Below are 21,905 nucleotides of genomic sequence, written 5' to 3' on the forward strand. Positions count from 1 at the left end.
CAAAACCGAACTGGGTAGGATCCAGTGTCTGTAGGTCCCCAATATCTTTATTTATGAGGTCCATGATGATCCTTTCCATAGCTTTGCAGACCAAGCTAGTCAGGCTTATGGGGCGATAGTTTCCAGGATCCGTTGAGGCACCACCTTTATGGAGAGGGACCACTGTTGCTGTACGCCACTCTTTGGGCACATATCCTGTAGTAAGGCTGAGAATGAACAGTAGTTTTATGTTTGGGTTTAGCTCTTCTTGGAGTTCATGTAGGATGCAGCCCGGGACACCGTCTGGTCCCATTGACGCTGTGTTTTTTGCTTTGGAGAGGGTGGCTCTTACCTGAGCATCTGAGATGTCAGGGGGGCAGCACTCTGCTGGAATAGATATTTGCCCTTTTGGTGGGGAGGGGGGGGAGAAGTTTGCGCTGAACCTGTCAGCCAGGATGTTGGCAATGTCTGTGGGTTCGGTGTATTTTTTGTCATTTTGGACTAATTCTGAGCATATCTGGGAATTACCACCCAGGTTCCTAACATAACTAAAGAAAGCCTTGTGATTATCCTTAGTGTCCTGTGCAATTTTTCTCTCGAAGCTGGCCTTAGACAATTTTATGTGTGCCCGTAGTTTTTTGCTAATACTGATCAGTGATGCCTTCCCTTTTTGGGATTTTGCTCTATCATTTAGTAGCTTCCTCCTTCTATTGTATAGTTTGTTTATGGTTGGGGTCCACCAGACAGGATGTCTGCCTTTGGAAGATTGGGTCTTGGTTTTATTTGGGATCGCATGATCCATGCATTCCTGAAGGTGTTCATAGAATGCGTTTATAAAGGATTCTGCGGTCTGGGCCGTATTTTCCACAGGCCCGGGGGCTTTGAAGGATTAATTCATCTTCCAGGAAAAGACAGTAATAACAAAGCTATAAAAGGACCAAACGGAACTGATTTAGCAACTGTAAATACTGTTGTTAATAATGTGGAGGATGGAGATTATTCTAAGCATGTAATAACGGATATGTAATAAATCTTTCAGGCTGCGTGCTTAATGATAGTCAGATTTCTATGTTAAACTGTGGTATCAAATTTATCTTAACTGTATTACTGCACTTATATATGCTTAAAAGAGATGTTTTTTGTTTAGTTAGAAAGTTAAATCTTTTTAACTTTTTTGAAAATACTGACAGGATAAATAATAATGAGATTATGAATAGTTCGGTTGATCCAATATTAGATGTGGCAGATGATATGGAAGAAAGCTTTTATTCATGTGTATCTGATATGGAGACAGATGATGGATGTAATGCATTTCGTCAGTAAAACACTAGTAATACAGTATGCAAAACTAACTTTATTCATCCTTTTTCATATAAAGGGGTTCAACAATTTTCTGCCATGGTTAAGTTTATTATTGAGTCAGCCTTTTCTAATTTTATGAAGTGAAATACATTATAATTTAACAAAATTAGAATGGAGGGCTCTACAGGACTTTAATCAGGATGAACTGATTTTCAAACATGCGGACAAAGGTAATAAAATTTTGAACTACATCATAAGCAATATTTAAAAATGTGTCATGATCATTTAACTGATGGAAATGTTTATGAAATAGTTAGTCCATAGCAGTATAAAATAGCTCTGTCAGAATATCAGGAACTGTAAAATAAAAGGTCTTAGAAGGGTGTTGAAAATAAGTTTAACAGCAATGGGTGTGAAATGGCTACTTTTTATTGCCTCCCCAAAATTCATAAAAGCTTGTACGACTCCCATAGTTTGTGTGTGTAATTATTTCTTACATAATATTGGTTTAATTTTACATTGTTACTTATTACCTTTACTTAAAAAATACCTTCATACATAAAAAGACGCTTTTGATTTTTTGGATAAAATGTCTGATTTAAAATGGACTGGTGACATGTATTGGATTACAGTGGATGTTAAAAGCCTTTATACAAATATTCACAGTTTTGGTATTGAGGCTTTAGAACTTTTCTTGGAGGCTAGCCCTGGAGCCCTTTATGTAATAGAGCTGGTCCATTTTAGTTTAACACACAACTATTTTGAGTTTAATAAAAACATTGTTTTACCAGTTACAAGAACAACCATGGGGGCACCTTTTGCTCCCATTTATGCTAACATATTTGTGGGTTTGTTCAAAATCGGAGGGTGCTTTATGTGCATCTAGACATCTGGGAGTTAAGGTGGCAGCTTAGGTTAAATGCCACCCAACCACCTGGTATTAACGAACATGTAAATATTGCCTGTATATTGAAATTAAAGCATATTTTAGGGTAATGGCATAAACTGTGGTTAATGCCATTATATGTATTTTAATGCATAACAACAAGAAAGTAGTTTTTATGTCAAGTTTTGATGTGAATGTAATATGTATTTTAGACATTTTTTTATGTGCATTTATTATGTGCTTTTGGGTTGATTGGTGATTATTCAATTAGTCAATTGGGTGTGGTTTTGTATAAAAAGGACTGGGTTATGGAAATGGCATTGTTATGAAGAAGTCCCTTTAGTAGAGAAGAAAGCGCTAAACCAGTGTGTGTTTATATGAATAAAGCTGCTATTGGTTCCGACCTGCTAGTGTGAAGTTTCTTTTGGATTTAGTATGTGGATTGTGGAGTTTGGAGGTATTTTGTTATTTGGATAGTTAAAGTTGCCCAGGATCAGGGCAAAGGGTTGAATTTTGATAGATTCAAAGAAGTTCAGATAGGTGGAGTGGGCATCTTGAGTCAAAGTTGGGGGCCTACAGCTAGCTAGGATTTGAATACGGGACTTGTCAATTGTTAACTGCACCTGGAGCGTCACCTGTGCGACATACTGTTTGATCAGTCTGGAGGTGTGTATGTCTTTTATATATATTGCAACTCCACCTCCTTTTGCTTTGCTGCCCACAGTTTGGGGTCTGAATGTATGACCAGATGAGTAACCTGGTTTGGCTGGGGTGCTCTTCACAGCTTTGAACCAGATTTCTGTGACTGCACAAATATTAGCATCTTTCTGGGGTAAGAATGCTTGCAAGGAGTGCAGTTTCACGTTTAGACTCCTAGCGTTTAGCTGCATGACCTTTAATTTATGTTTTGATGAAATTTTCTTGTTGGTAGTTTTGACCTCATGGCATTGCCTAAAAAAGGCACTATGGGGGAGGCAAGAGCCTTTGCCAGGAGCCTGAAGCCCAAGGGAGACAGATGCAGGCCATCTCTGGCAAAGCATCATGGTTTGTCAATCACGTCATCCCAGGCAGTCAAGTACTGGATCCCCTTGGAATGACACCAGAAACTAAGCCAATTGTTAAAGTCAATCACTTTCCGTTGTATTGAGACATAATTCTGGGTGATGGTAGAATATGCTTAAAGCTAGGAACATACCTGCCTGGGATACATATTCAGCGAGTGATCATGTCTCTCTTCATATAGTCCAAGGTGGTATGTCTGAAGCCATTCACGTCAAAATGGGCTATGACACAGTCATAACAGTACCTGTTGAAAGACTTGAGTGCATGGGTGATATGGCGGACTCTACCACCTGACAAACAACTACCTGTGACTTTCTCCTTATCCAGCCTGATGAGGGGCACATCTGTGTCTCACAATGGAGTCTCCTATGATTAATATGTTGGGTTTATGTTTAGGCCTTAGTGGCTGTGAGACACAGGTGTGTGGACTATGTATGGTATGTGGTGTGGTGGGCAGTGGAGTTCGTATGTGTTTTTGCCTCGAGGTTCTCTTTGGTTTGGGTATGTTTTTGTTGAGGACCTCCACATATGTGGGGGGGGGGGGTGTTGTGTAGGTGTGGGTAGTGTTTCAGATGTGGTGTTTGTGTTGACAACCTTCTCAGTGCCAGATATACTGGCCTGTAAGAGACAGAGCAATGACTCTAGGTTCTTGATGTTATTGCATCTCTCACAAATTATGTTCCTAGGTGGTAGTAGCAGAGGTATGTCCATGTACATGAGACAGTTGTTACACTGTCTCGGGATGACCATATCAACCAGACTTGCAGGAGAAAATGTAGGAAACTGTCCATCCATATTTGTCAGAAATTGAAGAAGAGAGGCCAGAGAGATAAGAGGGTAAAGGATGGAAGGTCTAACAGTAGTACTACTAGGTGATCACACAAGTGCTACTAAGGGAAAATTTGTAGCTAGAATAGCTCAAAAAGGGTTAAAAACCATGCAGCTGCAGCTCTGGATGCAGCAAACCTGTTTCTAGACTATGCTACTCAATTTAATGTTAAGAACACAGTAAAACTCACAAAGAAGCAGATTAACCACTTACAAACAAAATAACAGAACTCACAGTATGAAAAAATACAGTTAAACAGTAACAAAATGCAGTTTAACAGTATTGAATTGCAGTAAATAGCAATGAAATATAGTTAATCAGTAAACTGCTTTAAAACAGTACAAATGTAATAAATTAGCTCACAATCACAACAATAAACAACAGCTCAAATAAAAGAGTAATTCAGTAGAAAACAATCAATTTAATAAGGCTACTGACAAGCAGTAATAAAGTGCAGCAAACTACATACAGTTGAACTCCTAAGCACAAGCAGCAAAATGAAGTAGGAAGAGGCACATTTCTTTTACTCACACATTATACAAAGGGTGAGTTTTTGCACAGTACAAAGTATTATACCATTCAGGGTTATACCAAACATCCGCAAAATACAGGGGCCTTGGTACTAAACTACTAAGACTAAAAATGCACAAGAAATGCAAGGCTAGGCGGTGTAAGATCCTTGTAGATCGACAGCCTAGTAAGTACCCATGAACCTATAACAGTTTATTTCATAGTTCTCCCTCCACATGTTCTATAATTCTGTTTCTAGCTCCAGTTCCTGTGCTACAAATGTGACCTGCAGTACATGTGAGTAAGATACATTTGTGTGCATTTATATCTGTACAGTCTAGAATTTCTTCCAGTATATGCTTCCTTCACCCTCTTGTGAAAACTGTTTTTCAATGCACACAAGCCTGAAGCAATAAAATTTCATCCACTGATACACTGCATTTGTTAAACTGAATGACAAAGTTTACTTTGACTTTGATGTGATGTCAAAGTACTGACTCACTAACAGAGCTCTGATGTAATTGTACAGATAATGGACCATACAACTGTCTTGCGGTGGTGGTGCTGCGGTAGCGTTGTCGCCTCACATTAAGATGCTGTCCTGTTCGATTCTCAGCTAGAGCGTCTTCTGCGTGGAGACGTGCGTGAATGGGCATACCTTCGTTGAAGGCTGTACGTCAGGGCTGGTAACTCGGCATGTAAAAATCAACTACCAATCATTAGCGGACCGGAGTTCTGCTGTGGCGACCCCTAACCGGGAAAAGCCGAAAGACACAACAACAACAACTGTCTTGTAAAATATATCTTGCTAGAGATGTTTTATCTCAAGTTGCTGCTTTCTAACAATTAAATGGCAACAAAAATCACAGACAAAAGTCTTTCAGAGGGTTGCATGTACAGGGCATTGGTTGCGCAGTCATCTTTGTCATTCCAAACAAAGGTCTCTCTACCTTTAGGGGATAAGTGAAGCAAAGTTGCTAAAGCTGTTATATACTGTGAACATGTACTATTGCCAGTGCATCTTTAAGACTACTGTATAGCATTGCCGATTTAAGAATGCATTTATCCCTTGATGCACTTATCCCTTGATGCACTATCTACAGCCTAGTGCCTTTGGGCTCAAGAGAATGGAAGTGTTAACATCCTTCCTACTGAACTGACACTTTATACAGAATAAAGCTATCTGTTTACTAAAATGCTGGTGTATCCTGACATTTCTGACACCGACATTTATTATTAGTGGGTAACCAGACAAGTACTTTGCAACACAAAGTTTAAAAAGAAGCATCTTGTTACAGTTCAAGTTAATTTACTCTTTGTTGACTGGGTTAATCCCATTAGGCCAGTTTCCTCATTTCAAGGGAGACCAGAGGTGGTATTCATACTGACTAAGGGAAATTGGTCTAGGGCACCTGGGAACTTCCCCTGCTGTTCTTTCTGACAACTGCCATAGAATCTTTTACTTCCACCTAAGCTACCACCAGCTCAAGCACAAGGAACCTCTGTTTAACTTCTCACTCAAAGAACGGAAGATTCAAGAGAGTGCAGCACCCCCCTTATGCTGCACTGCAGAATCAGTATCAAGTACCAGGTGTGGGAAAACATCTCACAGTCTTCCAATCTTACAGCACCAAAGGTGAGCAAGCTTACCAACACTGACAATTGTTATCCAGACACCCAGAAATGTTGCATGCCAAATTAAATAATTACCCACTGTAGTTATAATTTCAAAATACTTATCTCACTACCTAAATTCTTTTGAAAATAGAGTTTTCAGAACTGTTGTGTATCTTTTAGAATAAAGAGCTCTATAATAAAGAACTCACTGTTTTTGATACACATAATCAACTGCATTTTATAAACCGTACTTTCCATTAATAAAGTGGGTTAGCCCCTTAATCCCCCCTCCCCTTTAAAAGAGCAAATATGTATTGCACCAGTTCAAAAACATCAAAGCAATTTTATGCAACCATATCTAAAAAAAAATACTCTCAGAGGTTTTGCAGCCTCAGATCATGTTATATGTATTAATTAAGGAAGTGCAGGAGGCATGCTCGCCACTTTACACCTAAGACTAACACCATGCTGACAGAATTCAAATTCTTAAAGACTGCATGTTCATACAAACTACTAGTGCACAGTACAACACACACTCACCTTTAGAACTATGTTGGAAAGGATACTGCCACCTTAAAATGTATTAACATAAAGTAAATCAGCTGCAATATACATTATAACCACAAGGATACTTACTCTGAACTTCTAAAGGAATAATTTCAGTTGGTGGCTTGGCAGATATAATTAAATAATGCCAAATTTTAATTCCCTCCAGCTTTAGTTCAGCATTTCTATACTACACCTACCCAAGAAACAGAAAATGAAATGTATTTCCTATTACTGTAGCCTTGTCTATACACTGTACTGTCCATTAATTCCATTTGTGGGTAGGGGTCACCTTACAAATGGGAGGAATTAAAATGCAGTCTATTGATATGAGTGATGAAGCCACACCTCTCAACCATCCAGATTTTTGCCTCATATTTTTATTCTATTCCTCATAAAATTTGTGGTTTTCTGGTACATCGAGGACTGAAGTCACTAAATAGTGACACATATTTGAGTTTCTCACTTCCTATCTTCACACAAATGCATGCTAACAAACCATGTTATTCTAGCAACTTTCTAAGTTTACAAGAGCAATATTTAAAATATGACACTATTTCTGAGCCCCCCCCCCCCCCAAGTATTATTTTAGTCCAGACTTATTGTGCTTAGAGTCTGAGGCATAAGTATGTAACCCGAATTATGAGTACTTCATACTTCAATCACGATTAGTTTCTGAAACTTAGTCCCTTGCAGCTGAGCAAAATAAGCCTATATAAACTCTAGTCAGAAGGTGCTAACAACTTACTCTCGAATAAATTCTACTACCGTTGTAAAAATGGACTCAGAATAATTAATTTCGGAAACTACAAGTATGTGCAAAGGTGAAATGCACACTATCATTAGCAATGCTTAATTGGGAAATCTCCAGGGGACAAAATAAATATCCACGCATCTTACCCTACCCCTTATACAGCTATTGTCCCCAGATACCTGGTGCATGCTGTAATTCGGAAAATGGAATAACATTTATAAAGTTTGCTGATCATTACAACCCCACACATTATAATGAATTTGGACTTTCAAAAACTGACACTAATGTTACATTCTCCCAGTAATTTGCAATGTAAAGAACTGACATCTGGCATTTATAAAACATTAAAAAAACATACGCACATCAAGCTCACTGAGCCAGTAACACGCACGTTTACTGCATGCATAGCAAGTTGTTGTTGTTGTGCATGCATAGCAAGTAACTTCGTTTAAGCAACTGTTGCTACGAGTAATGCAAACAGAATCGATACATCAAATTACTGGAGAAAGAAGTCCATTTCAACTATATTCATCAGTACAGGATTCCTAAATGCACAGTAAAACTTGTCATAAAAACAAATGAAATACTTAACCCACAACTCTCTATCCAATACAATTGCAATGCACACATTGATATCAGATCTACCTTTCCGAGTAGTGCTTCCCGCAATACAGACAAATATGTAGGCCAAATGCACACAAGCTTATGAGAAGACGCAGTTATCTACAACTGCGAAGATGAATATAACAGCTTTTCTCCTACACATTTACAACAATAGATCGCTGTCTCTGACCATTATTTACCTGTCTTGTTGTTACCATTTTCGTTCCTTGCCCAGTCAAATCATATAACACCGCAATGCACTCTGGGGCTAAATCTCAACTCCACAGCTGTCGCCAAGGCCGCTTCGTCGTAGCAACAGAGTGTACCATTTCTATTTTCTAGAAAGGGGTGTTTGTATCGGAAGTCTGATGTGTTTTCTTGGGTCATACTGAACTTGACATAATTGTTAGGGTCATTGTTCCTCAAGCACGAGGTACAAGGTTCGAGGTTCGATACTGAACTGTGGGGTTTGCATAGGAGGCTTTTTAGGCACCAGTGAACCATGTAGTCGCTGGAGGACCCAGACCTCAGAAAGTTATCTTATATTGATATTTTATAACACGTTTGTCAACCCAATAAAAGCTAATACAGCAATCTTGTGTTCTCAATAAACCAGATGGGTAATAATAACTCTTATTCAGGGCCAGTTGTAGTAATTTGGGGGCCCCCAGCAAGTTTCAAGTTGGGGGCCCTACCCAGGAGAATATAAAAAGTGTGACCATATTGCCATCACGCCTCCTTCCCTATCAAGCTCATGAAGCACCATTTAACAATCACTGTGTAGTATTATTACATTCAGGCCATTAAAAAGACTTGAAATGTCAAGGTACACACTGGCTGGCATTTAGTACCAAAGTTAGATTATGACAAGCCCCTGTACCACAGTAAGGTAGCCACTCACAATGGTATACACACACACACACACACACACACACACACACACACACGCACACACACACATTGACTGGGACTGCGCAATGGTGCAGCAGTTAACTTTGTCACACCCCCCCCCCCCCCCCCAGCAAGAGGTTCTCTGATTCGATTCTCAGCTGTGGTGCCTTCTGTCTGGAGTCTGCATGTCCTCCCTGCGTTCGTGTGGTTTCCTCCCACATTCCAAAGATATGCTTCAGCAGCATTTCTCCCTGGGCCTCTGCTAAAAATAGGCTCTGTCCTAGTCGGACTTTCCCGGTCAACAAATGTTAAATAAATAAAATTTAGTACCAATAAATTATGACAAGCGACTGTACCACAGCAAGGTAGCCACACACAGAGGTTCGCACACTGACTGGCATTTAATACTAATGTTACATTACGACAAGCCCCTGTACCACAGCAAGGTAGCCACTCATAAATACAGACACACACACACACACACACACACACACACACACACACACACACACACACACACTGACTGGCATTTAATAGTAATGTTACATTATGGCAAGCCTCTGTACAGCATCAAGGTAGCCAGTTCTGCAGAGGTACACAAAGACACCCACACAGACTCCCTCACACAGGACAGAGACACGAGGCAGACAGTTACACAGACTCGCAGACAGGACATAGACACCCACACATGATGGACAGCACTACAGTAAGACTGAACATTAAGAATTTAAAATACTGGGCTTATGAACTAATAATGATGCTAGAATAAGATTTTGCAGTAGCATGCATTGTGTGACCCCACATTTTTGAAGAACAGACCAAAACTTATAAACATCTGGACATTGTGCAACATTCTCATAGCCCCTACCAACCTCCAAACCTCTCAGCATAATTCCAAAGCTGAAAATAACTGCAGAACAAATGTATAACATCAAGGATAGTTAAAACATTGCAATGATAAACTTAGAAAGATATTAGAATAACAGGGATTGCATTAGCATTCATTACAATAATCAGTACATTCTGCAGAACTCTCATAGTCCCCCCAAAAGTCTCAGCACAATTCTAGAGGAGGTACAAAAAAAAAAAAAAAAAAAAAAACAAGACAAGGATGTAACATTAGGGGGTTTAAAACATTGTGGCTATGAACTAATAACGATGGTAGGATGGTAGAATAACAGATTTTTCCAGTAGCATGCATTGTGTGAATTCACATTTTGATGACTAACGGACCAAATATACAGGTCAAACATCTAAACATTGTGCAACATTCTCACAGCCCCTACCCCTCTCGTCTAACCACACAGCTTAACAATTCCAGACAAAGCCCCAAAAAAAAAAAAAGAAAATGCAAAACAAAGGCATAACATCAGGGATGGTTTGAAACTTTGCTATGATCAACTTTGATAGTAGAACAAGGGTTGCACTGGCACGCATTAAGACATCAGTACATTCTGCAGAGTTGTCACAGCCCTTACCACCCCGTATCTCAGCACAATAAATCTGGATGAAGTGAAAGTAAAATAAAAACACAAAGGCATAACATAAAAAACAATGTGCTTATTAGCAAATACAGATGCTGGAATAACAGATTATGAAGTAAAATGCATTGCGTACCCCACATGTTTTAATGAAAATAGATAAATACCAGGCAAACATCTGAATATTGCACAACATTCTCACAGACTGTAACTCCCCCTACCAACCTGTCAGCACAATAACTCTTAGACAAAGCAAAAAATTATCATAGAACAAAGGCATACCATCAGGGATAGTTGTAAACACTGCCGGTGTACACAATACTAGTATAACAGGGTTTGCATTAATATACATTAAAACAGCAGCTGTACATTCTGCAACATTCTCACAGCCACTAACTCCCCTCCCAACCTCTCAGCACAATAATTCTGGACAGAGCAAAAAATTATCATAGAACAAAGGTGTAGCATCAGGCATAGTTGTAGACATTGCCGGTATACATAAAACAAACTAGCAGAACAGGGTTTGCATTGGTATACACTGAAACACTGTATATTCTGCAGCATTCTCACAACCACTATCCCCCCACTACCAATATTTCAGCACACTTGTACACAAAACAAAAATGCAATATTGAATATTCTTATGCGACTAGATAAAAAAACTACATCAAATCTGAACATTAATTACAAACAAGCCTCCCTTCCTTAGTCTCTTAGCAGAAGAATTCTGGACAAAGATAAAATAAAACTGTTACAACCACAGCCCCTCACCCCCACACACACACACACAAATCATCTCGGTGTAACAACTCTGCAGAAAAAAAGTTATACAATCCTCTCCCTAGGTTTCCTCCCCCCCAGCAAAAAATAAAGTTAAAAATAAACCCAGCAACTTACCTTTTCTGCAGTTGATAGAAAGCTGCTACTAATCCTCTGCTTGCTTCTACTACACACAGACCAGACCTGTTCAGCACTTTTAAATTGCCCTCAAAAGGACAGTTTTTCGGATCTTTTAGAAATTGCCCTTACAAGGGCAGTTAAAATAGAGCTGCTTTGCTGGTCCCAATGTCGTTCCAGCAAAACCTGCATCCTCCATCCATCCTCACAGTATACCTCTCAACATCTTAGCATGAAAAATCTGGACAAAGCCAAAAATTATAGGGGTAAAAAGGCTTAAAAATAGGGACACTTTTTAAATATTGCTTATATAAACTTACAAACTTGCTTTCAGACTTTGCTTTAGCATACATTTTTCTGAAGGATATAAAGTCTAAAACTTAAATGTATCTGCTATTTTTTAGTGACTTCAGTACTCATTACTGTATAAGAAAACCACAAATTTTATGAAGAACAAACCAAAAATATAAAGCAAAAATCTGGATATTCTTAAAAATCTGGGCAGTTCAGATATATGCCTAATGTCGACAATCAAAAGAACTGACCCAACAGACCACATATTAAGGTAAACCCAATCAGGAAGCTAGAACTTGCTTCTTGATTTCTACAGCCAATTAGGTCCCTTGCTTCACTGAAGCAGACCTGATTGAGAGCAGCTAACAAGTAAAGCAAGGGACCTGATTGGCTGCAGCCATCAAGGAATCAAGTTCTTTTAGGAAAAAAAAAAAGCGGAATCGCGCGACAGCGCTGCCGAAATGAACGAGGTGCCAAGCAAGGAGTGGAAGCGATTTTGAAACCCGCGGCTGCTTCATCTGGGGGCCCTTGTACGTGGGGGAGATAACTGGGGGCTCCCCACGGCCGCGGGTTTGGCGGGTGCCTAACACCGGCTATGCTCTTATTTATATATCTTAAAATTCAACGATATCTCACTCAAGTGCAATATTAGACAAATAACTTATGCATTTCAATCTGTAGCATTTACTTTAAGTAGGGTAGTTAATTCATTTATTTTATTTTATTTTATTTTACATTTGTTAACCAGGATGGTCCGACTGGACACAGGTCCATTTTCAGTGGACGCCCAGGGAGAAAAGCTCCACAGTAAGTAAAATGTTACACGATATGTTAAAATACAGTATTACAGAGAATTTTTAATGCAGTATACAGCAGAAGACATAACAAGACCTTTATTTATTTTATTTTTATTTATTTTTTATTTTGCATTTGTTGACCGGGCTAGTCTAACTGGATATATGTCCATTTTCAGTAGAGGCCCGGGGAAAAAAGCTCCAAGCATGAACAGTGACAAAGTTAACAATATATAACAAAGACATGTATAATAACAGTACAGAGGTAGCATTGGTTAAAAGAAAAATATAGTATAATTATAAGATATAGACATTATACTAAAAGTTAAACTAAATATTTTTGCTTTATCTATTCTCCTTCTTCTCCTTTTCAATCTACACCTTTCACTGTAGGTTAACACACTACGACTTGTCCTTTACACTTATTTACTATCTCCGATTTATCTAACTTGATACTTACTACCATGTCACCTATACTCATAACCACTCTCAAACTTATCCTTCTCTTTTCTGCTACAATAGCCTTTCTATCCATACCGTATTACATGACCTTCTATGAAAGCAGCATTTTACATGAACATAACCTTCACCTCCAACAAACTTTACCTACCTCCTGTGTCTACTTCCTCAATCATAGTAATATAGCTTCTTCCTCTAACTTTTACTACCAAAATATCATAGAACATATCATATGTCATACTACTTAAACAAAAGTATCTGTACAGCATACCAAGGATCCTTAAATGCCAGTTATACCCCAGTGTAACCTCCTCCTACATGGTGATATTCATCCTAACCCTGGTCCTAATAATAACTGTAACTTAAATCTAAACAATACTTCTTTACCAATACCACCAGCATATACTAAAGGTGTCAACTCCCTTCAGATAGCTCACCTAAATATAAGAAGCTTAAATAACAAAACTCACCACCTACATGCACTTCTAGACCTACATTCATTTGATATTTTATGCCTTACTGAAACTTGGCTAAAACCCTCTACTAAAGACCAGGAAATTACCCCTCCTGGCTATAATATACTTAGATGTGACCGCACAAAAAGAAAGGTGGAGGTATAGCCATTATCTATAAAACTAATCTTAAAGTGACTCTCTATAATGAAGTTCCATCACTAGAATCCAGAGCTGAAGTATTATCTATCAAACTTCAAATTAACAATAATAAATCAATCTTTCTAATTTGTTTGTACCTTCCCCCTGGAAATAATATACATATTCTTGAAAACTTACTTAACTCACTGTCGAACCAACTATCCCAAGAAACCATAATACTTGGTGACTTCAACATTGACTGGTTAACCTGCTCATGCCAACACCCTACTAACCACATAAACCTCCATGGGTTCTCTCAATTAATAACCACTCCAACTAGAATCCACAAACCTAATAAAAAAGAAACAACTCTAGATTGGATCCTTATTAACAACCACCCTGACATCTACACACCAGGAACTCTTCCAGATAATATTAGTGACCATATGCTCACATATGTCATTAGACAAAAATTGCATATCCCAACTACACATAGACTCAAGACATCCCAATCAAAAAAATTCTTCAATCCTGAAAAGTTCCTGGCTGAACTAAAAGCATGTGACTGGTCACAACTGACTCACCTTGAACTTAATGAAGCAGTGGCCTACTTTAATACAAACTTTCTACAGATCCTTGACTTACATGCTCCCTTTCACTCTACTAGAATAAGATCCAAAACAGCACCATGGTTAACTAGACAAACGAAGAAAAAGATGGTCCTGAGAAATAGAATGTGGGCTAAATGGAGAGCCACCAAATGTCCATCAGATAACCTCCTCTTTAAACAACTAAGAAATGCTACTAAGAAAGATACTCTTACAGACAAAAAGGAATATTATCTACACCTTCAACAATCCACTCAACATACCCCTCAAAAGTTCTGGTCAGGTATTAACACACTTCTTAAACCAGGACATCCTACTACTCCTACCCCTTCAGGCTTTAATCTTAACAATTCCACCCAGATCCCTGATGCCTTTAACACATATTTTACAGAAGTCATTCAAAACCTGGCCAATTCATTACCCTCATCCACAGTTAACTTGACAAATACCCACAGCACCTCCTTGAATGCCTTTCACCTTCAACCTGTAGCTACATCTCTTATTCACAAACTTCTCAAGAAACTTAAACCTTGTACTCCATCCGCTGATCTACTACCATCAGAATATCTACAAATTGCTGCAGAAGCTATAGACTACCCCATATCCATACTTATTAATAGGATTATCTCTAAGGGGAAAATTCCTACCATATGGAAAATATCTCATATAATTCCTTTACATAAAGGGGGCTCCTCTACTGAATTCTCAAACTTTCGACCTATTGCCTTACTGTCCCCATTAGCAAAGATTATGGAAAGATGCATTCACAAACAATTTCTTAACTATCTTCTTCAAAACAGATTACTAGCCAATTGTCAACATGGCTTCAGACCTTCCCATAGCACAACAACTGCCTTACTCTCTTTCACAGACACCATAAATAACAATAAAAACAACAATCTTTTATCCTCTGCTCTATTTCTAGACTTGTCAAAAGCTTTTGACATGGTTAACCATAACATACTTCTCGATAAACTAAATCAATATTCTCTTGGCTCACAAGCACTTCAATGGTTTAGGAGCTATCTCCAAAACAGACAACAAGCAGTGCTATGGGAAAACACCCTTTCTTCCTTACTACCAGTAAACATTGGAGTTCCTCAAGGCTCTATTCTAGGTCCCCTTCTTTTTCTTTATTTATAAATGACCTACACATGAATACACCTCAAGCCATCTGCATTCAGTATGCTGATGACTCAACTTTAATCTGTTCTGCTAATAATGTCTCCTCCCTACAGTCCCTCACCCAAACAGTCTTCCACAATGTTGAAAAGTGGTTTATGGAGCACTCCTTCTTCTTAATGCCAAAAACAAAACTTCTTCTCTTTACTCCTACTCACAAATCCTCCACACCTTTCTTTACCATCTCCTCTAATAATGCTACTTGTATTAACCCAGACATGACCACACGCCTACTAGGTGTAACTATTGATAACCGTCTTACTTTTGATGACCATATTAACAATACCATTAAATCAGTTAACAAAAAAATAGGTACTCTCTACCGAATTAAACCCTTTGTTACAGCAGCAGCTAGAAAGACCATTGCCCAGACCCACCTGATCTCTACCCTTTTCTATGCCACTGCTATATATACTAACTTATCAAAGAATAACCTGACCAAACTCTCTACCTGTTATAATAGTATATCTAGATTCATCTCTGCTACTCCCTTTAGAACTCACCATTGTCTCAACCTCTTGCAACTTGACTGGTTAGAACTAAATAATCACTTACTCTATCAGCAACTACTTATCGTTCATAAGTCGCTTCACTACCCAGAAGCTACCCCAAGCCTTACAAAACTTATCTCACCTTATAAGAACCTAGCTACTCTACGCTCTGCTAATAAACTTCTAGTAGCCTCTACTAAATCATACAATAAAGCTGGTGACTCATTATTTGCAAACTCTGTTGGGAAAATCTGGAATCAGCTCCCTCAAGAAATAACTAACCTTAACTCCACACCCCTATTCAAAAAACACATCAAAGAATATCTTAAAACTCAGTGGCTTTGTCCTTGTACTAATCCCGACTGAAATTACTTCTCCCTCACTCCTTCCTTCCCTCTCTATCCACTAACTGTCCCTCTAAATCATATAACTATTTGATGCCAGTTACTTCTTTTATATTATATTAAATACATTTTTTTTATCTTCCTTCTGCATGTTTTACCATCTTGTGATATTTTCTTATAAGTTATTATTTTGCCAACTTTAGTATGTTGCATCCTTGAAATTTGTATTGTTAACAAGCTGTTTTTGGTTGACTTGCCTTGTGCTTGCTAACTGTTCATTTTTTTTTCTCTTACATTATTACACAAGCCTACCATTGTATTTTGTAATTTGCTTTGCTTTTTTGATGTACATTGTTTTCATATTTTTGGAGCTTTTCTCCCCGGGCCTCTACTGAAAACGGATATATGTCCAGCTAGACTAGCCCGGTCAACAAATGTAAAATAAATAAATAAAATAAAAAACAATTATACTAAACACAAAAGTGTGTATGAACAAGACAGAGTAAAGCCCTTATATTTTATCCTCTTACTATGAAAAAAAAAGAAAAGTAACTAGATTTGGAGGCATAGGTTAGAGGAGTGGGGAAATGGGTATGAGCAGGAGGGGAAAAAGATTTCAGTCTGGGTTAGCACAAGGACAAAGCCACTGAGTTTTAAGATGTTCTTTAATATGTTTTTTAAATAGAGAAGTAGAAGCTAGGGTAGATAGTCTAGGAGGAAGCTGATTCCAGTTTTTACCTGTAGTGTTTGAGAAAAGTGAGTCACCAGCTTTGTTGTTAGATTTAATCGAGGAGACCAGGAGTTTATTAACAGAACGTAGTGTAGCTAGATTTTTATATGGTGAAATCAGATTAGTGAGGATAGAGGTATTATTGCGGTGGTATAGGATCTTTTGAGTGATAAGTAACTGTTGACAGAGTATATGGTTCTGCAGTTCTAGCCATCCTAGTTGTTTGAGGTTAAGGCAGTGGTGAGTTTTAAAGGGAGAGTATGTGATGAATCTAGCTATGCTATTATAACAGGTAGAAAGTTTGGAGAGGTTGTTTTTAGATAGGTTAGTATATATAGCAGAGGCATAGAAAAGGGTAGAAATGAGGTGGGTCTGGGCAATAGTTTTCCTGGCTGAAGGGGTAAGGAAGGGTTTAATTCTATAGAGAGTACCAAGTTTTTTGTTAACAGACTTTATGGTGGAGTTAACATGGTCATCATAGTTAAGACGATTATCAATTGTTACACCTAGTAGGTGGGTTGTAGTATCTGGGGTTATGTTGGTAGCATTGTTAGAGGTTATAGAGAAGAATGGATTGGGTGATTTATGAGTTGGAGTAAAAAAACAGTAGTTTTGTTTTTTTAGGATTTAGGAGGAGGCAGTGTTGCATAAACCAGTTTTCAACATTATGGAAAACAGTTTGGGTGAGGGACTGGAGGGAGGCTATAGTCTTAGCAGAACAGATTAAGGTTGAGTCATCTGCATATTGAATGCAGGTGGCTTGAGGTATGTTCATGTGTAGGTAGTTAATAAATAAGGAAAAAGGAAGGGGACCTAAGATAGAGCCTTGTGGGACTCCAATATTTACTTGAAGTAAATACACCTTTATTTATTTATTTATTTATTTATTTATTTATTTATTGACATTTGTTAATCGGGTTAGTCCAACTGGGCTTGGGACCTGTTTTCAGTGGAGACCCGAGGAGAAAAGCTCCAAGAAATGCAGCAGTTTACAATAGAGGTTATACAATCACCAAGTAGGTCTTTTACAAGCACAGTTTACACAAATAGATGATAATACTTAAAAAAGAGACAAAAGTTATACAGTGTTGAATATGAACAAATTGGTTTCACAATAGATATGTTAGACAAATCAAAAGAAGAAAATTAAAAGGCAGTATACCTGTATTATATTACAGGGTAGCAGTGTAATTACATATTTACATATTTACATTACTGGTTTGTTTTGTCAGTGCAGGTATCAGAGATTTGGGGAGAAAAAAAAACAGGCTTGATTTGGTCAAAATCAGTTAAAGAAAAAAAAGGGGGGAATGACATAGGGCATAGGGAAAGTTATCAAGTTGGGGCTTGGCAAGGACAGATTTTAGATTTTAGTAGGTGAGCCTTGAGTTTTTCTTTAAAATGGGATGGGTGAATGATGGAACAGATGTCCCTGGGAAGTTTGTTCCAGGTTTGGGCAATGGAGGATTTGTAGAGGTATTTGCCGATAGTTTTTTTGGGTTGGTGGGTTTGTAGCAGTAGTTGGTTAGAGGTACGAAGAGTACGAGGAGGAGAATAGATTGAGATGAGAGAAGAGAGGGTAGGGCAGAATGAAGGTTTGTAGAAAAGAGAGTATAGCATTTGAAGTTGAGATAGCTGCAATAAGTGGGGAAATTCGAGCCAGTGTAGGGAGTTAAGGGATAGGCACTGGTGTGCATTATATGGTGAGTTTGTAACAAATCTAGCTATCTTATGGTATGTTTGTTGAAGATTGTTTAAGGTAGTAGTTTGGATATGGGTAAATATAGGGGCAGCATAAAGAAGGGAGGGAAGGAGAAAAGCTTGGGGAAGGGACAGTCTAGCATTGGATGTTAGGTATATTTTGTTATGATATAGAAGACCTAGTTTCTGGTGAGTCTTTTTTATACTGTGTAGTAAGTGTGTGTTAAACTTCAGTTCATCATTGATAATGACTCCTAGAAGTTTAGTTTGGGTTTCAGGTTTGATAGTAGTGTTATTTGAAGAAGTGATAGTAAAAGTGGATTTGGGGTAAGAGAGAGAGTGGGGAAGAAAAAGTAACAGTTTGGTCTTTTTGGGGTTGAGGATCAGTAGGTTAGTGGTTAGCCACTGTTCAGTAGAAAGTAAGGTCTGTTGGGTAAGAGTATGAAGTTCGGATATGCTGTCAGAGATACAGGTGAGGGTAGAACTGTCAGCATATTGGATGAGGGATGATTGTTTACAAGATGTGTGGAGGTCATTAGTAAAGATGTTAAAGAGGAGGGGTCCCAAGATGAAGCCCTGGGGAACTCCTGTTGGAACAGGTATAAAAGGAGAAGTGGAAGACAGCCATCTTACTGATTGTTTCCTGTGAGTTAAGTAGCTAGAGAACCAGGTGAGGGTGGAGGTAGATAGGTTAAGATTAGCAAGTTTGGATAGCAGTAGGGGATGTGAGACTGTATCAAAGGCTTTTGAGAGGTCAAGGAAGAGAAAGGATAGAAGTTTATTTTTGTCCAGGGCATCAGCAATGGTATGGGTAAAGGATAGTAGGGCAGTAGTTGTGCTGTGGTGAGGACAAAAACCATGTTGGGTGGGGGTGAGGAGATCATGTTGGAGCAGGTAGTTGAGTAGTTGGGAGTGGACATATTTTTCAAGAATCTTAGAGAAGGGGGATAGGATGGCTATGGGTCAGTAGTTAGAAAGGTCAGTAGAATTGCCAGCTTTGTGCAGGGGAATGGTGAAAAAGGATTTCCAGAGAGTGGAGACAGTAGATTCTTTTATAGATCTGTTAATTAATATGGACACTGGGTAGGCTATGGTGTCTGCAGCTAGTTTGAGGAAGGTTGGTGGTAGATTATCTGTGGAGGAAGAACAGGGCTTGAGTTTATAAAGAAGAGATCTTATATAGGAGGTGGAGACAGGATGTAGAGAGAATGGAGGATTGTCAGGTAGGCTGGGTGGGGTAGACAGGGGAGTAGTCTTACAGTTTTATGGAATGAGTGACTGAATAGTATTGATAAAGTGATTGTTAAGAAGGGTAGCTGTGTCTAGAGGGCTTTGGGGAAGGGGCTGGGTGTTGATGGATGGCCTGGGGACAGGATTCTGTTAATTGTAGTCCAGAATTTCTGAGGGTTTGATTTGTAAGTGAGTTGTAGAAGGACAATTTTTAATTTACTTGTATATATACAGGAAAAATAGTTACACATGGTTAATAACAGTACAAATTAATCAGCATTAGGAGAAGACCTAGACTGCAATATATATTAGAGTAGGTATATTAGGAAGTGAGGTATATAAGTGGAATAATTTGAGGACTTAAGTAATACATCGGCATAGCCACTTAATCTTTAAATGTGTTCTAAGTGAGTTTTTAAAGTGAGAAGAGGTAGGGCCAGAAATCAGAGCAGGAGGGAGATTATTCCAGGTTCTAGCTATGGAGTGGGAGAACAGTGCTTTTCCTGCAGTATTGTTAGCCCTAGAGATACAGAGGAGGGGTTTGTAGGAAGATCGGAGAGGATGATTTGTATTATAGTGGGTGAGAAGTTGGCCTAGTGCCGTTTTTTTTCTGGATGTGTTACCACATTGTAGGCAATGACTAATTGGTGACAGATTAGTAGCTGGGGAAGTTCCATCCATTGCAGCTCCCTTAGAGCCTGGCAGTGGTGGGTTCTAAAGGTGGAGTTGTTTGGAAACTTGGCGATTTTATTATAACATGATTCGAGTCTGGCAAGGTCAAGTTTTCTAAGCTGTGTAAGAATTAGAGCCCCATACATTAGGGTAGACAAGAGGTGAGTTTGGGCTAGAGTAATCTGTGCTTGTTTTGAGAGGGATTTCCTGAGCCTATATTCTGTTGCCATTTTTTATGGACTTTTTTGATAGTTTGCAAATGTGGATGTCGAAGTACAGATTTTTATCAATTTCAATGCCTAGGAGTTTGGTATGGTCAAAAGGAGAGATAATAGTGTCAGTCCTTGAGACTGCAGAACCGATCTATAGGGCTGGTCAGGATAGAAAAGTAAAAGGAGGATACCTCTGTAATTAAGCAGGAGTGGGAGGGAGTTCTGCAGGTTCAAGGTGGGGGAGGGGGTAGACACAAAGTAATACAAGGTTGTGAGTCAGAAAAACTGGACTAGGCCAGCTGCTAAAAAGACAACAGGAAAACCAAACTAAGTCAATTCCAGGTCAGTGTAGTGCAGTATCTTCCTAATAACTACAAATCTTATGCTACTAATCTAGTACAGTGTGGTGAAAAGGACCACCACTTCTACAGGGAAAAGCAATTGAAGTATGGGCTGCAGGTACATAAGTAAACATTTTCCAAGAGAAAGTAGTTTTAAGTAATTGACCTAGGAGTACAATAGGAAGAGAAACATGGGGGGAGACCAGTAGTGTGCACTTGTACAGTGAAAGGGGAAAGAGTCTTCAGTTTAGAGGCCAGATTACATACAACTTTAACATACACTAGTGTAGCTGAAAGCACTTTAGTGTTCCAATGACACAGGGTCTCGCAGTGCAGGGCAACAAGACAGCCTTGGGTTGATTGGAGGTTGGCCAAGACACAGGATGAAACGTTTGCTGAGGGGAATGTGAGCACACTACTGGAGATTCCTATGATGCAAGGCATCTCAGGGGAGGGTATTCTTTTCGTATATGAGTGTTGGTAAATGTCGCTGCTCTTTCTGGCATGTATTGGGAATAGTATTGTATTTGTTAGTTGTGTTTATTCCTCTACCTGTATGTCTTGTTTCACTTTCCTTTGCAATCTTAAGAATTGAGCTCAAGAACTGAGCTGATGCTACACATGCATAGTTCTAAATAACAATAAAGTTTACTTTGACTTTGACTTTACTGGAAAAAATGTACTACGCCTTTAAATAAATAGACAAGCATGTTTCATTGTGAAGTAAAAAAAGGAAGAAATTATAAATGATCCATCAAGAAATATCCTGAACACAAACAAGAAACTAAGAATTCTTCACATTACTCACCAAATTAAATTAATAATATTTTTAATGCACATTTCACATTCTGAACACACATTTTACAACACAGCTTGCATTCATTTACAGTGTTACAT

The 21,905-nt window shown here is 38.6% G+C and overlaps 1 protein-coding gene across 1 annotated transcript in view; it reads right to left on the minus strand.

The window, feature by feature from the left end:
- Positions 1-8,422, minus strand: part of IFT52 (intraflagellar transport 52) — a 906,963-nt gene extending 898,541 nt beyond the window's left edge. The window contains exon 1 of the mRNA XM_044090140.1: positions 8,289-8,422. Within this exon, the coding sequence (XP_043946075.1) occupies positions 8,289-8,306 (18 nt within the window). The 5' untranslated portion in view covers positions 8,307-8,422. The remainder of the gene's footprint in view (positions 1-8,288) is intronic.
- Positions 8,423-21,905: the final 13,483 nt, after the last annotated feature.

The sequence above is a fragment of the Protopterus annectens genome, chromosome 12.part0 (assembly GCF_019279795.1).
Source record: "Protopterus annectens isolate FY-2018-M chromosome 12.part0, PAN1.0, whole genome shotgun sequence".
Taxonomy (NCBI): Eukaryota; Metazoa; Chordata; order Ceratodontiformes; family Protopteridae; genus Protopterus; species Protopterus annectens.